The sequence below is a fragment of the Anabrus simplex genome, chromosome 2, assembly GCF_040414725.1.
Source record: "Anabrus simplex isolate iqAnaSimp1 chromosome 2, ASM4041472v1, whole genome shotgun sequence".
Taxonomy (NCBI): Eukaryota; Metazoa; Arthropoda; class Insecta; order Orthoptera; family Tettigoniidae; genus Anabrus; species Anabrus simplex.
The window spans coordinates 52,280,348-52,303,694 of record NC_090266.1 but is presented as its reverse complement, the minus strand read 5'-3'; the positions used below and the strand labels follow the sequence as shown (position 1 = coordinate 52,303,694).

Here is a 23,347-nt window from a genome sequence, read left to right as displayed (position 1 = left end):
ATCCACCTCTAATTATCATGCTGCAGGATTGTACGTTAATTAGCGTCAAACAATTGCATTTTTGTCTGCATTACATATGAGGAAACCAAACTGGCAATTTTGTAACATATTTTTGAACACTCTTTATAACACACTGAAGTATTCAGCAACTTGCGCTTCACAACGGACATTAATTCAACAATAAAATTTAAGGATGTGAGGTAATATGGGACAATAAAGATACAAAACTACGAACACAGTTATGTTTGAAATGTAATTTATTTACAAATTAGCGCTCTGTATTTTCTAGAAGGTGTAGAAAGGAAAAATCCAAACACAAAAGGAAGTGATTAGAGAGACTTTGTCACAGTATTGGACACAGCCTTGACAATCAGTTAACGACTTCCAAACTTAAAGCATTTAGGATGATAACATTCCGGTTCTGCATCGGGACCCATGCATACTCGCCATGTTTGACTCTTAACATATATCACATCTAAAATACGACACCCTCTCTCATTCTTGAAAATAGTTTACCTGCAGAAATATGACAAATCTTAATCATTAATATGCAGTGTGGAGAAACACAAAAACTCTATATTTACCTAATAAAACTAACAACTGCTCTGTTTAACACTTTAAAAAATGTAAAATTTTATTATTAAAGTACTTACATAAAGACATCGTATACAAGTAGCTTGCCTCCAAGGGTCTACTTACTACTTGTCGTACAACAGCACATTACAGAGACCGCAAGGGAGGCTTGCGGGCTAACCACCGAGGAAACAGGATCAAATAAGAATGTCAAAAGGTATGAAATATGTAATTGATTTACAAGCAAGGAAATATATCAACAATTAAAACGTTGGGAGAAAACAGTTATCAATAACCCTTGATTTGAACTTAGCGGTGCCTCATACCTATTTTTAATTAATAAGGATTTTGTAATTTCTCCCTTTGTTGAACTGTAGAAAAAAGAACAAAACATCTCACTTGGAAATATATATTTGAGTTTAATGAACATGTATATATTACAATACTTTTAAAATGAAACATGACACAGATATGCAGCGAAGATTCCACGTGTGTACATCAGATGCTTGTCGCACTAAACCAGTCTAAAAAAGTACGACAGCATTCACATATTACCCTGACTAAGGCCCCTCGTCATTTCTAGAGGTCTAGGTACAAGTAGATTAAGACCCGAAAGGGGTGAAGAATTTTAGAAACTCTAACTTCAGTAAACATACCAAAGTTAATTCTAGTGCATAAGTTTCTATTTGTATCTGTAATGAAGGCAGTACATTTAAAACTGACGTCAGTTCTGTAACAACCCAATAAGATCATGTAAAACTGAGATTCTCGAACTCGTGTCTGCGGTGTGTTGACGATGTTATCAGTCAGTACAATAATATTTTACATTTTATGATACCCTCTTCTCAATCAAGATTTCAAGGTAGACAGTAGTGGACTGCATATAATTGCTTTGAGAGTCAAATTGCTTACTCTCCTCACAAATTCCAGAGCCCATCCAGGATACCGTATGATATAATCTTTTTAATGCAGACAGTACTGAAATCATACAGATTCAACAATGTATTAACATAGTACTTTACTTCATAGGGCAGGAATGACGTCAGATATTGCTACGAAGTAGCAAACAGCAATATAATCTCCAAGGAATTATCTTGAAGAAAGTGGTTAAAAATAATGCACTGCAACATAACGTATCGTGAACTTAGATCTACGCCGAAGAGTTCTCCCTTTGTTTAGTTATGAAGCACCTTTGGAAAAAGATCCAATTTAACCATTACAATTACTCTGCCTATGAAGAAATGTACTGTTGTGATAAAACCTTATTTCTAATAAAGGACTACAATTTGTTGTAGAATTACAGACATTGAAGTTGACTTCATCCGTCAGCTCCTGAAAACAGATGGCCACTGTCTTCTTCCTGAACATGTTTCAATTAAAAGTAAAGAGGTAATTACAATTCTTAACCAAATACCATGATTCTGTTACTCTTCTTTCAGCACCGCAAAACACCAAGTTATCACTGCCAGTTCGCGGCTGTGCGAGTGGCGTAACATATGTCAGGTGTTATATCACCAATACTGCTCTGGTGTATAAATTGTGGTTTTGTACAAGCCCAGGCATATTTAGAAAAGTCACCAGATGATCCCAATCACTGGCGAACAGAGGAAACGAAAGCTGTACAATAAATTCAACGAGGAAATGACCTACACAGCCATGTTTTCTTCAACCTGAGAGTTCGTATTTTTTGGAGATCTTCACTAAGGAAACGAGCGAAGCCAACTGAAGCAATCCATGTGATGAAATGTAAAGCCGAGGACTATTCCTCTTGTCAGAGTTCACTTACTCCTCACACTTCTCGAGTCTGCTAACTTTCTAGCTCAGTCAAACACAGGTGTTGAGTGAACCTCACGTGCCCCACAATATCAAACGGAATAAATATCTGTGTTCCACCGGTAAACGGAATTAAAGCCAGTAGGTGCACAGTGAGATTCTCGAAGTACATACACATCAAACATGGCTAATAATGTGTGGCTCGCGATGCAGGGGCGTTGACTCGACTCGTAGCCAATAAAAAAGCAGCCGTAGATTATATATCATAAAAAATAGGCTTTCAACAAATACTAGGATGTTCAATGTAGAGCTAAGAATTAAAAGCACTTTTGAATTTGACACGTCAAGTTCTTACTATCACTAATCATGTTGTAATTGATGCAGAAAAACACTAGACCCAAAATTTGGAGTGTTACCTTAAAGCAAAAAATTCTTCTACTGTATTAGGTGTTTTCAGTGTACGTAAGGATGTGAACTGGCTGAAGTGAAAATAAAAGCGAAATTGTATGGCACGATTCGTGTCAAATGACATGTCTGACAATAGTCTTCTCTGAACTAACATCACAAGAGCCACAATTCTGCCTGATGGAGATTCATCCCAAGGAAAGTAATGTAAGGTCCAGCTACAGGGCGAGTAGTTAGCTGGACGGTGACACTGCTCGCTGTTCCAACTCCGTAGCCTCACCAGACGATGGCGGCGGCGTAGGCGTCGTGGGCACGTTGCACGGGGGGATGCTGCCATTGTTGGGGGTCTTTGTGCCCGCGCACGAGGAAGCAGGCGACGCGCTGGGTGAACGGCTGGCTGTCCTGTCACTCGCAGCCACATTCACCGTCAGATTCGTGGCAACTGTCAACACTTGCTGACGCATAGAGTCGGACTCCGAGAAGCAGCTCTCCGACACCGAGCCATCTGCCGTGAACATGGAAGCGTTCGAATGTTCCTCGCCACTGCTCGGAGACTCCAGCGACGTGACTGAGCCCACGACCACAGGTGGTGGGAGCGAAGGAGGCACGACTTCCATCCCAAGAGTCGGCTTCACAACACTGAAGGTATTGCTAGGGACTTTCGTTCCCGGTATGGACACTGGTGGAGTTCCAGCAGGTACGAGAGTCTGCACTTGTGCGGGTCCACTGGCAGGAGGCACTGCGCCTTGAGTCTTGGCTCCACCCTCCTTCTGGTGCTTACCGCTCTCGTGTTTCCCCATACTCTGGTTTTTATGCTCAGCTGCCTCTGCGTTGCTAATGTTGTCCTGCTTCTTCCATTTGGTCCGACGGTTCTGGAACCAAATTTTCACCTGAAACAGAGAAATGAATGGAACTATAAATTTCAAATATTCTACAGGCGATTTTAAGCAATTTAGATCAAATATACATCTATCAGGGTTAGTAGTGGCGCCAAGAAGCTCGCCCCCCCCCCGCAATAATTGAAAATGGGTCCCGTCGTTTCCTGATAGGCCCAAGGAAAGTTACAAGTTTATTTCGTAGGACAAGATTTATATTATTACAATGGACATCAACGACAACAATAATAATAATAATAATAATAGTAATAATAATAATAATAATAATAATAATAATAATAATAATAATAATAATGTTACACAATTTAGTTTCAAATCCAAAGGAATTAAAATAATACACTTATATTGTACGAATACACACAAACACACACACAAGAAATGCACATTCCAATTATAGTAACCAAAACACGCTGACCGTCACAATATTAAGAAATAATCTCGTTCCTAGGACCAAACAATTTAAAACTCAACCGTCCATCGTAGGCGTACTTAGCTGCATCGACTGCCGAGGGTTATAAACAGCCTCGCACCTTCAGTATTTACAGTGTAGATAGGGAGGCTGTCCTTGTTATCGTTTAATTCGCTGACTACTGGGTTCACAAAACTTGCTAATTACTTCAAAAGCCTTGTTGATTGTCGTGAGTGGCAGCAAGGGATGGTTATTATTGGGACAGGCTGGGAAATCCACATTCTTTCAGAAATAACTACCGTACTCCTATTGTCGAAAGAAGCTCTGCACTACGACGGCAAAAGTTTGGAATAACTCTCTGTAATACAAATAATACTGTGCTGTGTGGTGTAGCTTTATCAATATGAAAAATCACTCTTCACTTAGTGAAGTAAGAAACAGTCATGGGCCCCTCACAAGCTTTGGCCCTCCCCCCAGCCCTTGGGGTCTGCGGGGTCTTTATCGCCGCCACTGATCAGAGGTCTAAAGAAGTCACTATGAGAACAAAAGTGCGGATCTTGAAATAGCAAAGTTAAGTCTGTGCTGCTTTATGCGTTTGAAATCTGGAATATGACCTAGTCTTTGGCACGGAAGATCCAGACATTTGTGAACAAATATCTTAGGAACATCTTAGGGATATATTGGCCAGAAGTAGTGTCAAATGAGGAATTATAGAAGAGAACGCACCGACTACCGATTGAACAGCAGTTCAAGAAAAGGAAGTGGCAGTGGATTGGACATACACAGACACACAGTGAACATCTTGGGTATAGATGCGGAAACCTGAAACACATGACACATCACAGAACCAGATGGCGAAACCTTGTCTCAGCCTTATGCTCCTCAACAGGATTTTAAGGAACTAAGTCAAGTAAGTAAGCAAGTCATAGCATCTATCAGGATAGAGAGGGAGCGGAACATTTTGAATATTTAGGCATGTAGAAGAGGTGTGAAATAAAGCTAACCGTTATGGACTGTGAGTGAAGAATCTTCAGCTAATTACAGGTATAACGAGTTCTGGGGAAGAGCTGATGGTTTATGGTCATATGCCGTTCCAGTCGCCATGTGATAAATTCGTTTAGGTGGAAATCCAGCCGCTAATTCATAATTTTCTAATCACGCCCCCCCCCCCTTTTCACCGCAATGCGCAGGGTACTATGTTAATCGATAGTTCATAATATTGAAGTTATGCATACAACGCCAGAAAAATGGCTATAGAATGCAAAGTGAATATTTGATCATGGAAATTATATGTGTATACTGTATTTTCATCAATGTAACTGACTTCCGCGGTTCTTGAGAAAACTACATTCTATGCCATTCGTGTTATTTAAGAAGTAATGCAGCCTCAGTATTAATCACACTTATTAAAGGCAGTTTTACAAACAATAAATTATAAGAGGAATCCGTTGAAATATTTTTGAATCTCTTTCTCCGAAATTCCAATTACTTTACTTTTTCGGTTCTTTTAACATTATAGTTATATTATGCAAAGGTGGATAAGTGTTTACTTTTGAGATAGATAGCCCAGGTCAAGTAAGATTAATGGCATAAAATCCTGTGGCACTCACAGCACCATGGGCTACAGGTAATGGAGTGTCACGTGGTCAGCGAAACGACATACTCCATACTGATTGGCTCTCGCAACCGGGCCCACTGCCTCTCGTGTTAGCTAACGAGGCTGGGTGATCCCGTCCCTGACTTCAATCAAGGTTTAAAATTATGGCTATGTTTTATAATCACGTATCTTCTGTAATAATGGAAAGGATTATGTTACTCACAATGTAGTTTAGAAACAATTCTTAGAAACAAAAGCATCGAAATAAAGGCTATTCATAGAATACATCATGGCGAAATGTCATCAGATTACGTTTGAAATATGATCCCCGGCTTCAGTATGACGATAGCTACGCCAGTATTCGTTTTGTGAGGTATTGCACCCATCGGATGAGTCTGATTGGCAAAAATTTTAATAATTGTATTTGATAATTAATAGTAATAGCCAGCGTTTTAAACAAAGGGGCAGTATTAGAAATTTCCGGTAGCCAGTGCGTGTGAACGAAGCCTTGATAGGAACCCACGCTTCTTTATCTGCTAAAAATAAATTACTGGGACACCTGTTATTGCGTCATCTTTTGGAACTGCGTAATAGGAGTGGAAAAGTACTGGCAGGAGTGACTGAGATGGAGAATCATGGTCTTAGCTACCCGAATCCCCTTATATTTGAAATGGACTCGTCCATATAGATGAACATCGGAGTATGCTCTCCAATCAGATTGCTGCATTTAAATAATTTCAAAATTAGCGCGACCAAATGATATGTGGCTTGAAATTAATCCCTGTCAGTATTTAAGGAAGATTATATCAAAAGGAGATGTCAGTAATTATTGTAATAATTCTGAACCAACTTATTGGTTTGTGGCAAATGGATTGGAATATTGTGTATCCAGGTGTCTGTTATCAACGGCAGTGGGAACCCCTTGCCAGCGTGGAGAGTGGTTCACCAGCGCGGCAGAAGATATAGTCCAACTAACGCCTACTGTATTGTAAAAGTAATTACGAACAATTTAAGAGTCACGGTGCATCATGGCAGTAACAAGAAGTTATGCAGTCTGTGTGTACAAGGCATTTCATGTTTTTAGTAACTTTGTTTGGAGCTACCCAGCATTCCTTTAATTGGGATTTTTGGTGGCAAGAATTAGTGTTCCTACGCCGATTAGTGCGCCAGCATCCCCCGAGTAGTGGCTTCTCACGGGTCAGTCATCATCAAGAGTCTTGTGGCGGTCAGACGTGTCTTAACATTGCTCCGTATTCAAGTACAAATGTACAGAATTGGGTGTATTTATTACTACAGTGGAGATGGAAATACGCTTTATAAACAGAAGTTGAGTTGTTAAGGTGTTGAAACCACCCAAGTGAGTGGATTATTAGATTGACAGATTTTACAAGTGTCCAGTCTATGCAGGGTGAAGACGAAACTTTGAATTATGCAGTAGTTGCATCTTAGGTGACGCAGTTTGAGTATGTAGCCCGCAGAGCAACCCAGACAATTTAAAATGTATGTGTAAGCCGTAATAGTGGAGAATAATTAGCCTGCTACAGCGGAGCTGTTAGTATGTTTGAAACGTTGAGCGGAGAAAATACTCTTACTCTCTATAAGTATTTAGGTCAAGTGAGGGTGGACACTTTCTCCCGCAGCTGTGTCTACACAAAGGGGAACCGTTGAGCCCATGAAAAACTTCGCTACGTTAGAAGCAGCAGTGTGTTAGAGCATAGTACGTAAAATCCGGCCTAAGTTCCAAAATATCTGAGTACTGCGTATGTGTATATATATGTATTACAGTGTAATGTCAAGTGTTAAAACAAGTTGTCGTGTTTAATATTATGAGCAGGAAATAAACGTGTGCAAAGTGTCCAGCAAGAGTGGAAAATAGTAATATAAGCCAATGCCGGATACAGCAAGAATGGTCAATGATATTAACATGCTGGTCATGAATCTGTAAGACAACATGGCTGCCTTTAGTCCTGGTGATCCCGAAGTGCCATCAATGTGAGTACACAATCTCATGTTTGAATTAGAATCTAAAGCTTTCCCTTGATAATGGTATCTTTATGTAAATAGGTATGCGAGTGACGATGTTGTAACTATAAAACCCGAGTACACAGCCAGAAAATTAGGATAATTCTGTTTATGAGTAGTGTAAATATTATTATTATTATTATTATTAGTCGTGTGTGTACTAATTTGATCTGTCAGTATTGAACTAGTTATATTTTTGAGGCAATTATAATGAGTGTTTCGCATATACCCGCACTATTATTATTATTATTATTAGTAGCATTGTCAGTATTGTATTTAGGCGGAATTTTATTTGTTTCACGCAAGCATAGTCACCGTGGTGGAGGAATGATGAAGTCAATTAATGATAATAAACATATATATATATTCAATAGTTACTGTCGAGAATTCTGTTTGGACGACAGTAACACTGATACATCCATATATTGGTTGCTATGGCAAGTAACGCGGTTAGACAGTTGGGTGAACAATGCTAAATAAAATGATTGTTTGTTTTTGGCTCAGGTAAATCAAAGTGTTGTCGAACAATAAGAACGATATTGAGCAACGGTAATATATTTGAGATGGTTGAAGGTCCGTAGTTGAGAGTATATGGTAAAACATGAGGTTATTTACCTGAAGATAAGTATGTAGAACAAAGAGTATGGTGAACATATTCTCAATAAAAACTGGAAATGTAAGTATCAGCATGATAGCTGAGATGTAATAGAATTCGTGCAGAATAAGAAATGATAATGACGTCGTAAATGAATAAATGTAAGGAAATAAATAAACCAGTTAAAGAGGGTATACGAGTTAGAAGGACCAAATGATACGTATAAATGGTTTAGCCGTGACGCAATATCGTTTTATTCAGAGAAAAGTTATAGTACGTATTTGAGTGATATTTTAAAGTTAGGTTGGTAACATGGATTACCCAACTGGGCTGGTGTGGATGCTTGCCAGCAGGAACTACTTTTGTTGGTTTTAACAGATGATTATTATTATTATTAATGTTAAATATATTTGTTATTTTTATTTGCCTCATATTAGCCATCATTTAGGTACATTCTTTTATTGTCTGTGCATTGTCTATGTATTTTATTCTGAGGAAACCACAGTAACATTTGCAATGGGTCATGGCTATGTTTCAGCGAATTATAATATGTTGAGACGCTGAAATAAGCCAAAAGTGTGGTATGAGCATATGACAAGGTTCATCTATGTATATATTATTGAAAATTTAGGTATTAGGTTAGGATTTCTGGCTGCGTTATCTCGCTTGGTGTACATATTAGCATAAGTTAGTGTATGTTTTATTTAAAGTAGGAGAGTTTGTCTTTTCCAGATTAATTTACGATATCCAAGTAAGGGTCACTCACATATATATATGAAAGCAAAGCTTTAGATTTGTGTGCAACAACAACCAAGGTCCATTATGTGAGTTAAAGTTACTGAATTCTCAGGTTAAAAGCAATTATTGTTATTGCACCTGGAAGGAGGATATTGAAATTATGGGAACTCAGTAACAGTTTTGGTCAGAGAAAAATTATTATTATTAATATTGGTGAACTCTATTATGAGAATTTCATGGTTACGCCTTTACACAGTGGATCAGGTATTTCATTAAATTATGGCAAATATGGTTCTATAGATAAAGAAAACCCAAAAAGCACTGTTAAGAAAGATTCTATTCCAATGGTGTTATTCATGGTAAATGAATGTTCTAAGATAACTGACATAAACACATTATAGTTTATCAGGATGGTGGATCAGTAGTACCGTGATTACAGGTCAGGTTAAAATATTATTATTATTATTCATGAATATTATTATTATTAATAATATTGGATCTTATTATTTAACATTTTACCAATGCAATTCACAAGAAATTAGGGAGTCCTGATGTATACAATATTAATCACTTGTGTCAGTCAATTGTGGATTTATTAATTAATTAAATATCAACATTTTATATATTTTTTTTATTTTATTTAATCTATCTACGATTTGGTTAACAACAGTATTGGATTTTGGTAGGCGAATGTTAATTCTTTAGGATTTTTTATGATATCCAACATAGAAATAATATTCATTAAGTGATATTATTATTATCGTTTCAATTATTATTATTATTATTGTTATTACAATATTATTATTATTATCATCTCGATGCCTTGAAAATTCATTGATATCACTATATTGGAGGATTTGAGTCACAAGATAATGGTTTCCAGTGGTCAGTTAGGCAATTAATTATGTAATTAATAAATTTGAGTGCAATCAAATTAGTAAAATTAATTAATTATTATATTATGGTAACTTCTGGTATGTTTATTTGTAAACGTATTTCACATATTTGAGAGATTATTAATGACATTCCTAGATTTTGATCTGCGCAAACATCGTCGTATTATTTCAATTATTATTATTATTATTATTATTATTATTATTATTATTATTATTATTATTATTATTATTATTATTATTATTATTATTATTATTATTGTATTACATTTTCAGGTTGGTTTTCCAAACTTCAGATATGCATTTGGGATACATTGTGGAGACTTTCCTGTATTCTTTTATTTAGTTTACAATGCAATTCAATGATATCAAAAATAATTTTATTAATTAATTAATATTGATATTTTTATTTATTTTAATATCAAGATAAAAAACAATTTTTATCTATTTTAATTTTGACTGATGGCGAGTAGTATTTCGATGAATAACTTGAATTGACCATATAAATTTTATTCACATTAATATTATTATTATTATTATTATTATTATTATTATTATTATTATTATCATCACTAAATGTTCTCATGATTATATTGTTATTCAATTGATCCACCTGGTCTATAAGCAACATTATCCTAGTAAATGTGTACAGTTACACAGGCATTATATAATTGGATGAATAAATATGGGAAATATCATTTGATACAAATTTTATGATAAATTATAAATATTTTCTTTATGGATTAACGAGGCGGTCATGTGTGTCATTATGAGAATTCTAGTTGTACAGTCTCATAAGGTAATAATGTAACATTAACAAATCTTATTTTACATTTTATAATATTTATCTACATTTTTTTCTTCTTTTGATTTTTATCAATAAAATTGAATATACATATTTAAACTCTAATCAGTCTGAGTCATAAATCATTGTAGTCAATAGTTTACCGAATGCACTATCCCTATGCGTCCTGATTCGACGACAGGGACTGATCGCGCCTGAGAAGAGGATCTCACCACCTTCGGTAAGTATTTTTTTTTTTTTTAGGGCAGCCGAGGCAACATTGACATCTAATCTACACCGAAGGAGCTCTGCAAGGGTGCAGTATGACACTGGAAGCCAATTTTTCCAGTGTCGATCTCTAAACAGCAAGGATATGGAGAAACATTCTAGTCATTCAAATACAATTTACCATTTTTAAAACGTAAAACCAAAGAGCTGAGATAAAAATTGCTTAAGGCATCAGCATCTTGAATCGTTTCTGAAATACAATTAAATTTAAATTTTCTTGCTTCCTTGACCTGATATCATCAGTTTTCTCAACCCATAAATATTTAAAAGTTCTTATCTCTTTTTAATTTACGGGCTGAGGCAAATGCTACTTTCGTAATGGTTATTAAGCTTTGATTTATGTAAGTAGGCATTGTCATCACCATCATCATCATCATCATCATCACTCACCACTGATAGGCAATCAGAACTATCGTCGAGGAGGTAGTTGCTTAGCTAGTCCTTCTTAAGATAATTCAGAGAAGTTGGGAATTTATCGAACATCTCCTTGGTATGTTATTCGAATCCGTAGTTCCTCTTTCTATATGTGCACATTTGCCAAATTTGTCCTCTTGAATTTCAATTTGATCTTCAGATTGTGACTATTTTTTAATCCATGCAAGCTTATTCTTCTACTAATATCATCCACGCAGCCTCCTCACCGACAGCTCGGAACATATCGCTTTTTCTTAATTCTACTCGTTCGGGGCGTCGACCTATAGTGATCTTTTGCCCCTACTTGCACCATATGATATGAACCTGCGTGTAATTGGAATTGCGAAAGTATAGAGTGTTGAATGTGAGGAAAGGAACGTTAAGGACGGCACTAACACCCAGTCCCCAGGCCAGGGATATTAATCATTTACAATCAAAAACCCCTGACCCGGCTGGGAATCGAACCCGGGGCGGACGCGTTGCCCGCTTCACCGCGGAACATACCGCTTAGTCATAACCGTAAGTACTTCAACAGTCCACGGCACATGTTAGCACATTCACAATTGAATCAGTCATTTGTCAAACAACACGAGTCTATAACAACGTACTGCAGTGGCCGACTCGCGCTTAAGCCGTGAAGACAGGGACGGTAGATGATTAAGTGAAAGAACATTGATTTCTGACGAATTCCGCAAGAAAATGTTCAACGTCTATGAGGAAGTCCACGGTATTTCAAGAAACACGCGGAGAATCTACGTGGTAGCGTATAAGGCTTCATTATCGACCCGATCAGAATATGTACGAGTCAACTATACCACTCTAAAAGGAAAAATATTAATTCGACGACATCAAAATTATAGGCTTAAAGGAAGGAACTGTGATGATGCCTGTTTACATAAATCTTTCTGCAGTTTTGGAAGGAACTACTTCTAACTATAAAGAGCATTGAGAAAGTAGTAATCGATGCCATATGAGGATGTGTAACCATATTAAGATCTCTCCTATTCGAATCGACATAACTCTAATTAGATACTCGCGTGGATTTCGTAATTTGATAAAAGTTATCGTTCCTCGGAACTGCACTAAGCTATTATCTGAAAACCTCGAAAGTATTAAAACTCGCCGCAAAACTGAGTTTAATTTACAACAGAACCGCTTTGTAAACCACGTTTGTGGCATTGCCTTTCGGGGCTACGATGACCAGGCTACTGGCAGAGCTAACTCTGAGACATGCAACACAGAACTGTACATATGAGAAAGCGTCCGCTTTCGAGTCGAGGATAAAAGAACTTCGTGCTCCTTTATTTTTAAAGGAGATTCCACATACCTATTTCCACGTCTGTAACATCTTCAGTTTTTGAGATATAAGTATCCTCATATACAGAATTGAACTCCCCTTTCACTTAATTTCACACCCCTCTCCTTAGGTATATTTTCCGAAAAAACTACGTGTTTCTTTATATTCAAAGGAGATACCAATTTTCACGTCTGTAACTTGTTACGTTTTTTAGATATACTGTAGTATTACTCATTTTAAAAATTGACCCGCTTTTTCAATTGTTTTCACCCCTTTATTGGATTTTAGGAAGAAACGTCTTTCTTTATTTTTAAAGGAGATTCTAAGAATCAATTTTCACGTCTGTAACACCTTCAGTTTTTGAGATATATGTATTCTCATATTAGTAATTTAACTCCTTCATTTTTTCAGCCATCCCCCCTCCCCTCCCTCATTAAGTGGATTTTCTGAAAACAAAAATACGACTTTATTTTTAAAGAACATTTCTGTACCATTATCAGTTTTTGAGATATAAGTGTCCTTATAAAAAAAATTAAATTCATTCTTCATTCTTTTCACCCCTCTCCCTCAAGTAGATTCTCCGGAAACAAAAGTACATTTTCCTAAATTTTTTAATTAGATTCTATATACCAATTTTCACGTATGTAACATCTTCAGTTCATGAGATATAAGTATTCTCATAAACAGAATTCAAATTCTCATTCACTTATTTTCACCAACCACCCCTCCATTTAAGTGTGCTTTCCAACAACAAAGATTACGTGTTTCTTTACTATTAAAGGAGATTCCAAATACCAATTTCCACGTCTGGAACATGTTACGTTTATGAGAAATGCTGCAGATATACTCAATTTAATAATTCACCCGCTTTTTCAATTCTTTTCATCCCTTCAGTGGATTTTTCGAAAACGAAATGTACATGTGTCTTTATTTTTAAAGGAGATTCCAATAATCAATATCATTTTTCACGTCTGTAACATCTTCAGTTTTTGAGATATATGTATCCGCATAAAAAGAATTCAACTTCATTTCTCCTCATCTTCTTTCTCTATTCAGTGGACTTCTACTGATATAATACCAGTAATAAACTGCATTGTTCTGCTGAAATAATACCAGTACTATACAGTAATGTCCGAACTTCTGATGATATAATACCAGTAATAAACTGTATTGTTCTGCTGAAATAATACCAGTACTATACAGTAATGTCCGAACTGTTGATGATATAATACAGTAATAAACTGTATTGTTCTGCTGAAATAATACCAGTACTATACAGTAATGTTCAAACTTCTGATGATATAATACCAGTAATAAACTGTATTGTTCTGCTGAAATAATACCAGTACTATACAGTAATGTCCGAACCTCTGCTGATGTAATACCAGTAATAAACTGTATTGTTCTGCTGAAATAATACCAGTACTATACAGTAATGTCCGAGCTTCTGCTGATATAGTACCAGTACTAAACGGGATTGTCCGAACTCTTGTTGCTATAATACCAGTGAAATGGCGTATGGCTTTTAGTGCCGGGAGTGTCCGAGGACAAGTTCGGCTCGCTAGATGCAGGTCTTCTGATTTGGCGTCTGTAGGCGACCTGCGCTTCGGGATGAGGATGAAATGATGATGAAGACGACACATAAACCAAGCCCCCGTCCCAGCGAATTTAAAAAAATTAAGGTTATAATTTCCCGACCCTGCCGGGAATCGTACCCGGGACCCGTGTGACAAAAGGCCAGCACGTTGATCATTTAGCCATGGAGCCCGACCATAATACTAGTACTAAACCGCATTGTCCGAACATTTGCTGAAATAATAGAGCACAAAAACAGTACTGTCCAAAAAAAATCTGCAGCTACAATACCAGTACTAAACAATAGCCTACTCTCGAAACGTATGCTGATATACGGTAGCATCAGTGCTAAACAGTTCTGTCCGAACTCCTGATGATATAATACCAGTACTAAACATTAATGTCCGAACGTCTGCTGATATAATACCAGTACTAAACATTATTGTCCGAACTATAATACCAGTACTACACAGTATTGCCAATGTGTTTCTGCCCTATTTTAAAAAACGTATCTGTAGGTTGCAGGTAATTTACAATATTTCATTAATTTAAGCTATTAATTTTACTAGAAACAGGAAATCGCAAATATCTTTTAATGTCAACGAATGCATTTTAACGTGCCCTGCAGCTGCTGAGATGTGGATAGAAAGGTCAGTCAGATTGGTTCTGAAATTTTCAGCCGTTTATTGGAGTTGACGTAAGAACTGTGCTTGAAACAAAGTCTTATAAAATGTGTTTTTATTTACTTCTAGCCTTCAACAACTTTCAATAGTTTGTACTCGGCAGGCGGTAATCGAGTATACTGATGTGCCGGTATGGAGCGTCATTAACGCGCGGAGACCATATAATATAGAGTTTTATGATCACATTGAAATTCCACTTGCGTCTCTAATAAGCGAGTGTTTCCGTTGCGGCGGGAAGATGGGTGCGCGCGCAGACACAAGCTACTGTACCAAGATCAATATTGGCTGAGTCAAGTGGCCAATCCGCCAGTTGGATCTCAATACTGCCTCCATTAAAACCGTGTAAAGACATTATACGCCGACAGAAGCGCAACGCGGCTCTTTGAAGCTGCTAACTTCCAATCAGCGCCTAATGTTTTAACGAGTTAATGAGATGCGTACGCGACCTTTGCTCACGTTGACACACCTGGCCACTACCACTGTACCTTATTAAGCCAATAACTCACAGCTTCTCTCGCCTCGTGCTCTCACCACACTTGCCATATAAACACAAAGTTGTAAAAGATAGCGGAAGAATTATTTACTCACACATCCGGAACAAGATCTGACAGCGACGTAAGAAAGTTAGTTTCCACGATGTAACACCGGAGTGGCGTGTGTTTCATGATCGTATCTCGCTTTAATTAGAAGCTTGTTAAATGGACTTGTATTAATCTTCCCTCCAAGTATGCATAGTTATTGCTCATTAAACGAGAGAAAATAAAACCACACATCAATTCTGCTGCCCAGATCGAACCTTTCCCAAACCTTCCACTTAAGGATTTCCTTTTGCACGTAGAATATTACTGCATTAGCATAGAATGTTTTCAGCGAGGCACGGACAGGAAAGGAAGGTAGCGTGTCTGCCTGTTACCCGGAGGAGCCGTTTCGATTCCTAGCCACTCCAGGAACTTTAATTCTGGACTGTGGGTAGGAACGGGATTCACTCAGATTAGTGAGACCACATGAGAAACTGGTTGATACGAGGGGTAGCAAAACCAGCCAAGAGCACATTATTACGCTGACCACAAGCACCCCAGTATCTGCAGGCCACCTGGCTGCTTGTATCGGCAGACAAAGGCCGTAATGGGATGTTTTGCCACGGGGATTTAGATTTTAGGGATAGGAAAGGGCTAGGACTGGGACACAAATAATGTTGGCCTTAACGTAGGTACATACCGAGCTTTTGCTCTGTGCGAAAAACTATCTTGAAGGACGTGTACAGGGAAGTTCGAACATGCCATCTCCTCCTAATGTACTGACTCATACCGCGTAGACAAACACCTGCTGTGTTTACAATTATTAGTAAGATAGGTCCAAGAGAATTATGTCATTTATTTTGTTTCCATTTTGATCTCCCACGCCCCCCACTCCCCGAATACACACAAAGTGCTACAGCCCTGATGGGCCTTGGCCTACCAAGACCGCTGCTCAGCCAGAAATCTTGCGCATTACGACCTAACCGTGGTCAGCGCGACGAATTCTCTCGGCCGTTATTCTAGACTTCCAAACCAAGGCCACTGTCACACCGTCAGACAGCTACACAGTTGTTCTAGCGTAGACTGTGTGCAACTCGAAAACGCCAGGTATCGAACCTTGTGCCCCAAGGTCAAGGCATACTCGCTACCCCTACACATCATGGCCGGCTTAATAATTATAGCAATGCTGATGTTGCAATAATAATAATAAAACAATACGCGGTTTGGGTCATGTAGCTATCTGCTTCATTCCGAAGAATGTGGGTTCGAACCCAACTGTCAGCAGCATTGAACACGGTTTTCCGTGGTTTCCCATTTTCACATCAGCAAACTGCTGCAGCTGCACCTTAACTAAGGCCACGGTCGCTTCCTCCCCGTCTCTAGCCCATCGTCGCCATAAGACCTATCCTGTGTCGGTGCGACGTACAGCAGATTTTAAAATAATAATAATAATAATAATAATAATAATAATAATAATAATAATAATAATATCGAGCTCGATAGCTGCAGTCGCTTAAGTGCGGTCAGTATCCAGTATTCGGGAGATAGTGGGTTCGAACCCCACTATCGGCAGCCCTGAAGATGGTTTTCCGTGGGTTCTGATTTTCACACCAGGCAAATGCTGGGGCTGTACTTTAATTTAGGCCACGGCTGCTTCCTTCGCACTCCTAGCCCATTCCTGTCCCATCGTCGCCGTAAGACCCCTCTGTGTCGGTGCGACGTAAATCAACTGGTAAAACATAAGAAGAAGATGGTGAAGAAATTGAGGAAGAAGAAGAAGAAGAAAAATAAGAAGAAGAGCCCTGCAGTGTGGAGGTAGCATATCTCCCTCTTCCCAGATCACCTCAGGAACAGGCTGACATGAGCGAGGTTGGATCCGTTATAAAACAACCAATCATTACGACCGAAGGCATCGTTACGCTGACCATGTGAAACTCCAAAATCTGCAGACCCTCTGGACGACAATCTTCAGGGCTGCCCGAGTTACAGCTCACAGCTTCGCGACCCTAACCACGGTCAACTTGCTTGCTGTTGACTCTGCCGCGCTGATCTCAAGTTGACAGGATCGATCCTTGTTCCGTACGATGATATGCCAGCCTCGTTTCGCTAGATATATTGGTGTGTAAAAGAACTGATGCGGGACAAAATTCTGGCACCAGGGTGTCTCAGAAAACTTTAAATATAGTTAGCGGGATGCAGAACTACTGTAATAACATTAATATTCACACATCTTCATTATAGAAGGTTATTCCTTTCAGCGCTCAGTCTGCAAGCCTCTGTGCATTAAGTAAACGCCTCCACAATCCTGTATTTCCAGCTAGCTCTATGATCTCCTTTCGTTCCACACCACTCATCATTAAATGATTCAAAGAACGAATTCAACGATCGCCGCGTTAGTGCCCCTACTTCTCTTACCTCCTATAGCCGCGGGCATTACTCTCCTAGGTAACCTTGCCTCCTCCTTTCAAATCGCATTACCCTATCTTTGAAGCCGATTTATGCGTAGAACGTTATCCACTCAGTTTATTCCTATATCAGCATTTACCTCCTCATTCCAAACACCCTCCTGCGATTGTTCAACATTGTGTTTACCAGCAGTCATTCTCGCTACTTTCATATCTGTTACTCCTCCTTTTTCTGCTTCAGCGTTTGTCCCTCCTGCTGGCGGGATCCGCTACATGGATTCGTTGTCTCCATTTAGTTCTGTCCTGGGCCATGTCAGGGTGGAGATTTGCGCTCTTCAGATCTTTGTGAAGAGTATCGGCCCATCGCTGTTTTGGTCGTCTTTTTGGTCTCTTACCGGCGACTTCTAACATGCAACCAGTCTTCGCGATAGTGTCAGCGTCTGCCGTCTGTCCAAACTACCGTAGACAACTGTCGTGCTTTTTTTCTTGAATCGCTGCAACGCCAAATCACTCCCTGATGGATTCATTGGAGATGCGATCCAGTTTAGTGACGTCAGCTGTCCATCTCAGCATCTTAGTCTCCAAGACACCCAGTCGACGCTCTTTCTCAGTCGTAGCCGGCCGACATGTCTGTTACTACTAACTTATAAGATATCCCTAGTCCACCCAACTTTCAATCCCGTATAGCAAAGAGACCTCAAACCAGATGGATGTAAAGATAGTTTCGTCCGGCAGCTGACTTCTTTATTGCAGAATACCTTTGATTGCAACTGCAAACGCACTGCATTTTCTTTGCTGCACCTTGATTTAATTTTACTATACTACCATCCTGGGAGAATACACATTCTAAGTACCTGAAATGATCCCCCTGACCATGTTTCGTATCCTGTAGATGACATTCAGTTCTTTTAAGTTTCATCCCTATTGACATCACCTAACTGTTGGAAATGATCATTTTCATATCGTACTGTCCTTCTTTTCTAGATCCAGGACATTAGACTAAAAGCTTTCAGCACAGTCTGCGATTATCAGACTGCCAGACTGCTAAGTACATTTTCACCTAACTGTATCTCTCCCTGCCGTTCTACACCTTTCAGCAAGTGACCCATGTATATCAAGAACAGCGAAGGTGGAAGATTGCACCCTTGTATAACCCCCGTAATTACTCTGAAAGAGGAACTCATTCCAACATCAATTCTGACTGGGTTCAAATTGTCAACATAAATGCCTCGTAATAACCCATCACTAATCCCCTAATCCTCCAGTACGGCTAATATATTTTCCCTCAGTAGTCTGCCATATGCCTTCTCCAGATTTACGAAACATAAACATAGTTATCTATACCCCTCGTAGATTTTTTTCACTTACTTAGAGTATGCTCAAAATCTGGTCCTGACAGACCCTCTGTGGTCTGAAACAACACTGTTTTTTTTTCAATTTACCTTCGACCTTGTCTGGTATATTAATCAATGAATAATTCAACATTTGTTGCAATCCTTTCCGTCCCCTAGCTCACAGATACGTGTAATTACTGCTTTCGACAATCAGAAGGTACCTTACCAAAATTCTATGCAAATCCTACCACTCTATGAGGCTATTTCATGTCTGCCTTCCCACTGAATTTCATCTAATCCTGCTTCTTTATGACAATGGAGTTCATTGGTGTCATTTCCACTTTCTTGAGCGTAATTTCACGGCGTTCGCTGTCGTTCTCCTCCCTATGAACATCAACATGTTCGAGACATCATCATGAAGATTGCCTTGCTCATTGAGAATATTTCCAAACCATTACTGTCATCTGTCTAGTGATTCCGTGGGATCTACAATGAATTTACCTGATTAATCCAATGCACTGTTAATTTCCCTCTACCCCCCCCCCCCCCGCAACCTTTCTATGATTCTTTATTACAGTCTAGAAAGGTTCCCCTGCTGCCCAACCAAGTTTTGTTAGGTTATCGAAATCTTCACATGATTTCTTCTTGAATTTTACAATGGTTTGTTTCGTTCTGCTGCTTTCCTCTACGTACAGTTCCCTATCTACATCAGTTTTTGTTTAGAGCCATTTCTAATACGGTACGCCTTCTTCTCATCTCTACACGCTGCCCTGACTTCATCGTTCCACCAGGATGCTCGCGTTTTCTTTCCTTCCATTTCTCACTATTATTCATTGCCGCATCCTCGTATACCACCTTATACATCCTGAACTTGCTTGACTGTCCATTCATATCCATGTATTTCTGCATAATCGTCTCTAGACTTGACTTATTCTATCCTAGGCCTAGTGATAGTTCATTTCAGATCAGTTAATGGTCTGTATCACCGAAAAATCCCCGGAATTCCGAACATTCCACATAGATTATCTGAATTCAAAATCAGTTATGATATTGTCTATTATCGAAATGGTTTTCCTACACTCCCATGTGTAACGCTGAATAACGGTGAATAGCCTTAAGCTTGAAGAATAAATTTGCATCTGCTAATCCCATACTGGCACAGACCTACAATAAACACTTCCGATCCTGCTTGCTTCTACACCTTTCGCATATTTACCCATCACCTTTACATATCCTTCAGTTATATTTCCAATTCAACAAACGGTTCCTCTCTCATCTCCCATAACAAGAAGTAACACAATTACAAGACTCCTCGGAACAGGCACAGGCCTCTTAAAACAACAACGATCATTATTACCGAAACTAAAGATTGAAGTCAATTTACATAATTGAATATTTCGTTTCAAATGTTCTCAAATACATCATCTGGAAGACGGTGGAAATACTAATCTCTTGGAAAATTGCCACTACACTACGTAGATAGCAAATGAATATTTGGAGCGTTGACCACTCTCGGACGTAAGTAGATGCAGCAGACTTCCCAAATTCTTCCTTCATACATAAGTGAATGATTCACAATGTATGGACTATTCTCTACCTATACAGACTAATCAGTTCGGAAGCTGTTGTAGGCCAAGTAGGATGGGAATGTATTTCCCTCGCTTTGCATGGACCTACCCTCAGCAACGTAAGCAGCCACCTCTCACGAGTCCGATGAATCGCCTTGAAAAACGGTTGCTATGTGCCTAGATTGTTTCTGCCACAGCACTTTGATGTTGAAAACCTTTTCCACTAGAAATAATCTACCTACGGACACACAAATTACACAAGTTGCACACGGTATTCCGTGCTACCCAGATCTTGTACCAATCATTGAACGATCATTTATCGTGCAATGGGATAGCAATCACCGTAGTTGTATGGTCGTTTACGCGGCGTCATGTTGAAAACCTGTGAGCAATAACTCCCTTACCATGGATTAGGGATATTGAAGGTTGAAGTTTCCAGATAAAAAAAAAAGTTATACCAATCAATGAAATGCCTCGATAGTGTTGCAGTCACTTCTGTTTCCTTGATTACATTTCGGGTGTAATTACCGCTCTCGTCCAATCACAAGGCTTCAAGGCATTAACCCCCTTGATCTAAATTTGTAGCGCATGTTAGGGGAAAAGAGGACGTCAACGATGAAGGAACAGGGGTTCTTGCTGCGAATATAGACAACGAAAAAGAGGAGATAATGACACACTTCCTTCCTGTTTTCATTAATGATCTAGGAGTGGAGAGTTACTAGATTCTTGAAAATATATCTACAGAATTCAATCAAACACTCCACGACAATATGTATTGTTCAATTTTAAGTTTATTGCAAATACTAATTAACTAAACCAAATTCAAATGTAATAAAGGTTGTTCTTACATTTAATTTCATGTTTAAAAGAAATGAAATAAAATAGTTCAAAGCTACTATTACTTACAAAAACACTCATTTAATACTTAAAAGATATTTAATAAAAAGGATTCCAAACTACTTCAGTTAATATTTTACACACATAAATTTAATTGAACATTTAGAAGAAATGTAAAGAAAATAATCCAAGCTGTTTCAGCTAAACTTTTACAAATATACGAGCGTTGGAGCAAAAGTCATTGCAACTATTTTTTCTTGCAAATATGTGAGCGGATTAAAACTGCTATTTTTCGCGTGGAAGCTATGCAGGCTTAGTGTGTATGACAACAACAGGTGGCTCTGTGATTGCTGGTAGTAGCACAGAGAGTATCAGCGCTGTGAAATCAGTTGTGTGGTGAGCGTCGTGCAAGATGGAAGTAACCCGTGTTCAGCAACGCGTACACATCAAAACAGCCGTTTTCCGGGGAGAGAAATGCGAGAGAATGGCACAGTGAATTGGTGGAACCTGTTAGGAATAATGCCTTCCTATATAGTACAGTAGTAGGGAACTTTCAGCAAGGACGTGAGGCAACCGGTGCTCAGCAACGCTCGGGACGACCTGTTAGTGTGCGGACCAACGTGGCCCGTGCCGTCATCGAGCAGCTCCTGCATGAAGACAGACGATGGATGCTACTAAAGTTAGGGAGGGCAAGTGGCATCGAGAAACGCATCGTCCGTGGGAAATTGCAGACACAGCTGCAAGTGCGGAAAATCGCATCGCGGAGGGTACCGATTGCACTGACGGAAGTTCAACGGTTGATGCAATATGTAACATGCTCCGACCACCTTGCATGCTGGCAATAGGACAGCGACCACTTCCGGTGACGAATAATCGCTATCGATGTATTTTGGGCCAGGACATACAAACCGGATCTCAAATGCCACTGGCGACATGCCGGATCAACAAAGCGGCAGAAGTTCCGTCAGAATCCTTCCCCCTTGAAATTGATGGTGATCGTCGCGTCATTGTGTGCCATTTCGTTCCAAATGGCAGAACAGTGAGCGCAGAATACTACAGGGACTTCCTGGTGCGACAGGTAGGACGTGGCGTTCGGCAGAAACGTCCGGATCTTGTGGACATTGCAATTATACTGTACGACAACGCTAAACCATATTAAGCAGTGTGTCTACGGCGGTAACTGCGCCGCTGGGGATGGGAAGAATTGGAGTACCCGCCGTACGCCCCTGATCTTTCGCCTCTTGACTTTCATCACATACGAAATGTAAAGAAACCACTACGTGGTAGGTGGTTTGCGACACGAGAAGATATTGTCACTGCCGTGCGACAACAGATGACTCGATTCCCAACATGATGGGGCAAATAGTTATGCAGATGGGATTCACTGCCTCTCACATCATTGGCAGCGTGTTGTAGACGTTGCAGGGGACTACTTTGAGGGCCTTTAGACCCAGTTTTGTCATATCAACTGTACGTGTACTGTGCTGAGCTGTGCTATAACGTAGGTGTGCTTGGATGTCATTATTCTGCACCATGAAATCAGTACTGCCCTGTACACAACCGTAATAAATATCTGAGGCACAATGTTCGCGTGTTCTTCATTGTCCACACATGTAGTTCCCACCTCGTCCATTCATCTGTATATGGCGCATTTTCCAATCGTATTGGTATCGGCAAGAAAGCAAATGGTTGCAATGACTTTTGCTCCAACACTCGTAAATTTTGTTTCATATCTGGAAAAAT

At 39.1% G+C, this 23,347-nt stretch overlaps 1 protein-coding gene across 2 annotated transcripts in view; it reads right to left on the bottom strand.

The window, feature by feature from the left end:
* Nucleotides 1-250: 250 nt before the first annotated feature.
* Nucleotides 251-23,347, bottom strand: part of LOC136864933 (uncharacterized) — a 749,634-nt gene continuing 726,537 nt past the window's right edge. For both annotated transcript variants that reach the window (XM_068226465.1, XM_067142341.2), the window contains one exon: nt 251-3,641. In XM_068226465.1, the coding sequence (XP_068082566.1) occupies nt 2,985-3,551 (567 nt within the window). In that variant the 5' untranslated portion in view covers nt 3,552-3,641 and the 3' untranslated portion in view covers nt 251-2,984. The remainder of the gene's footprint in view (nt 3,642-23,347) is intronic.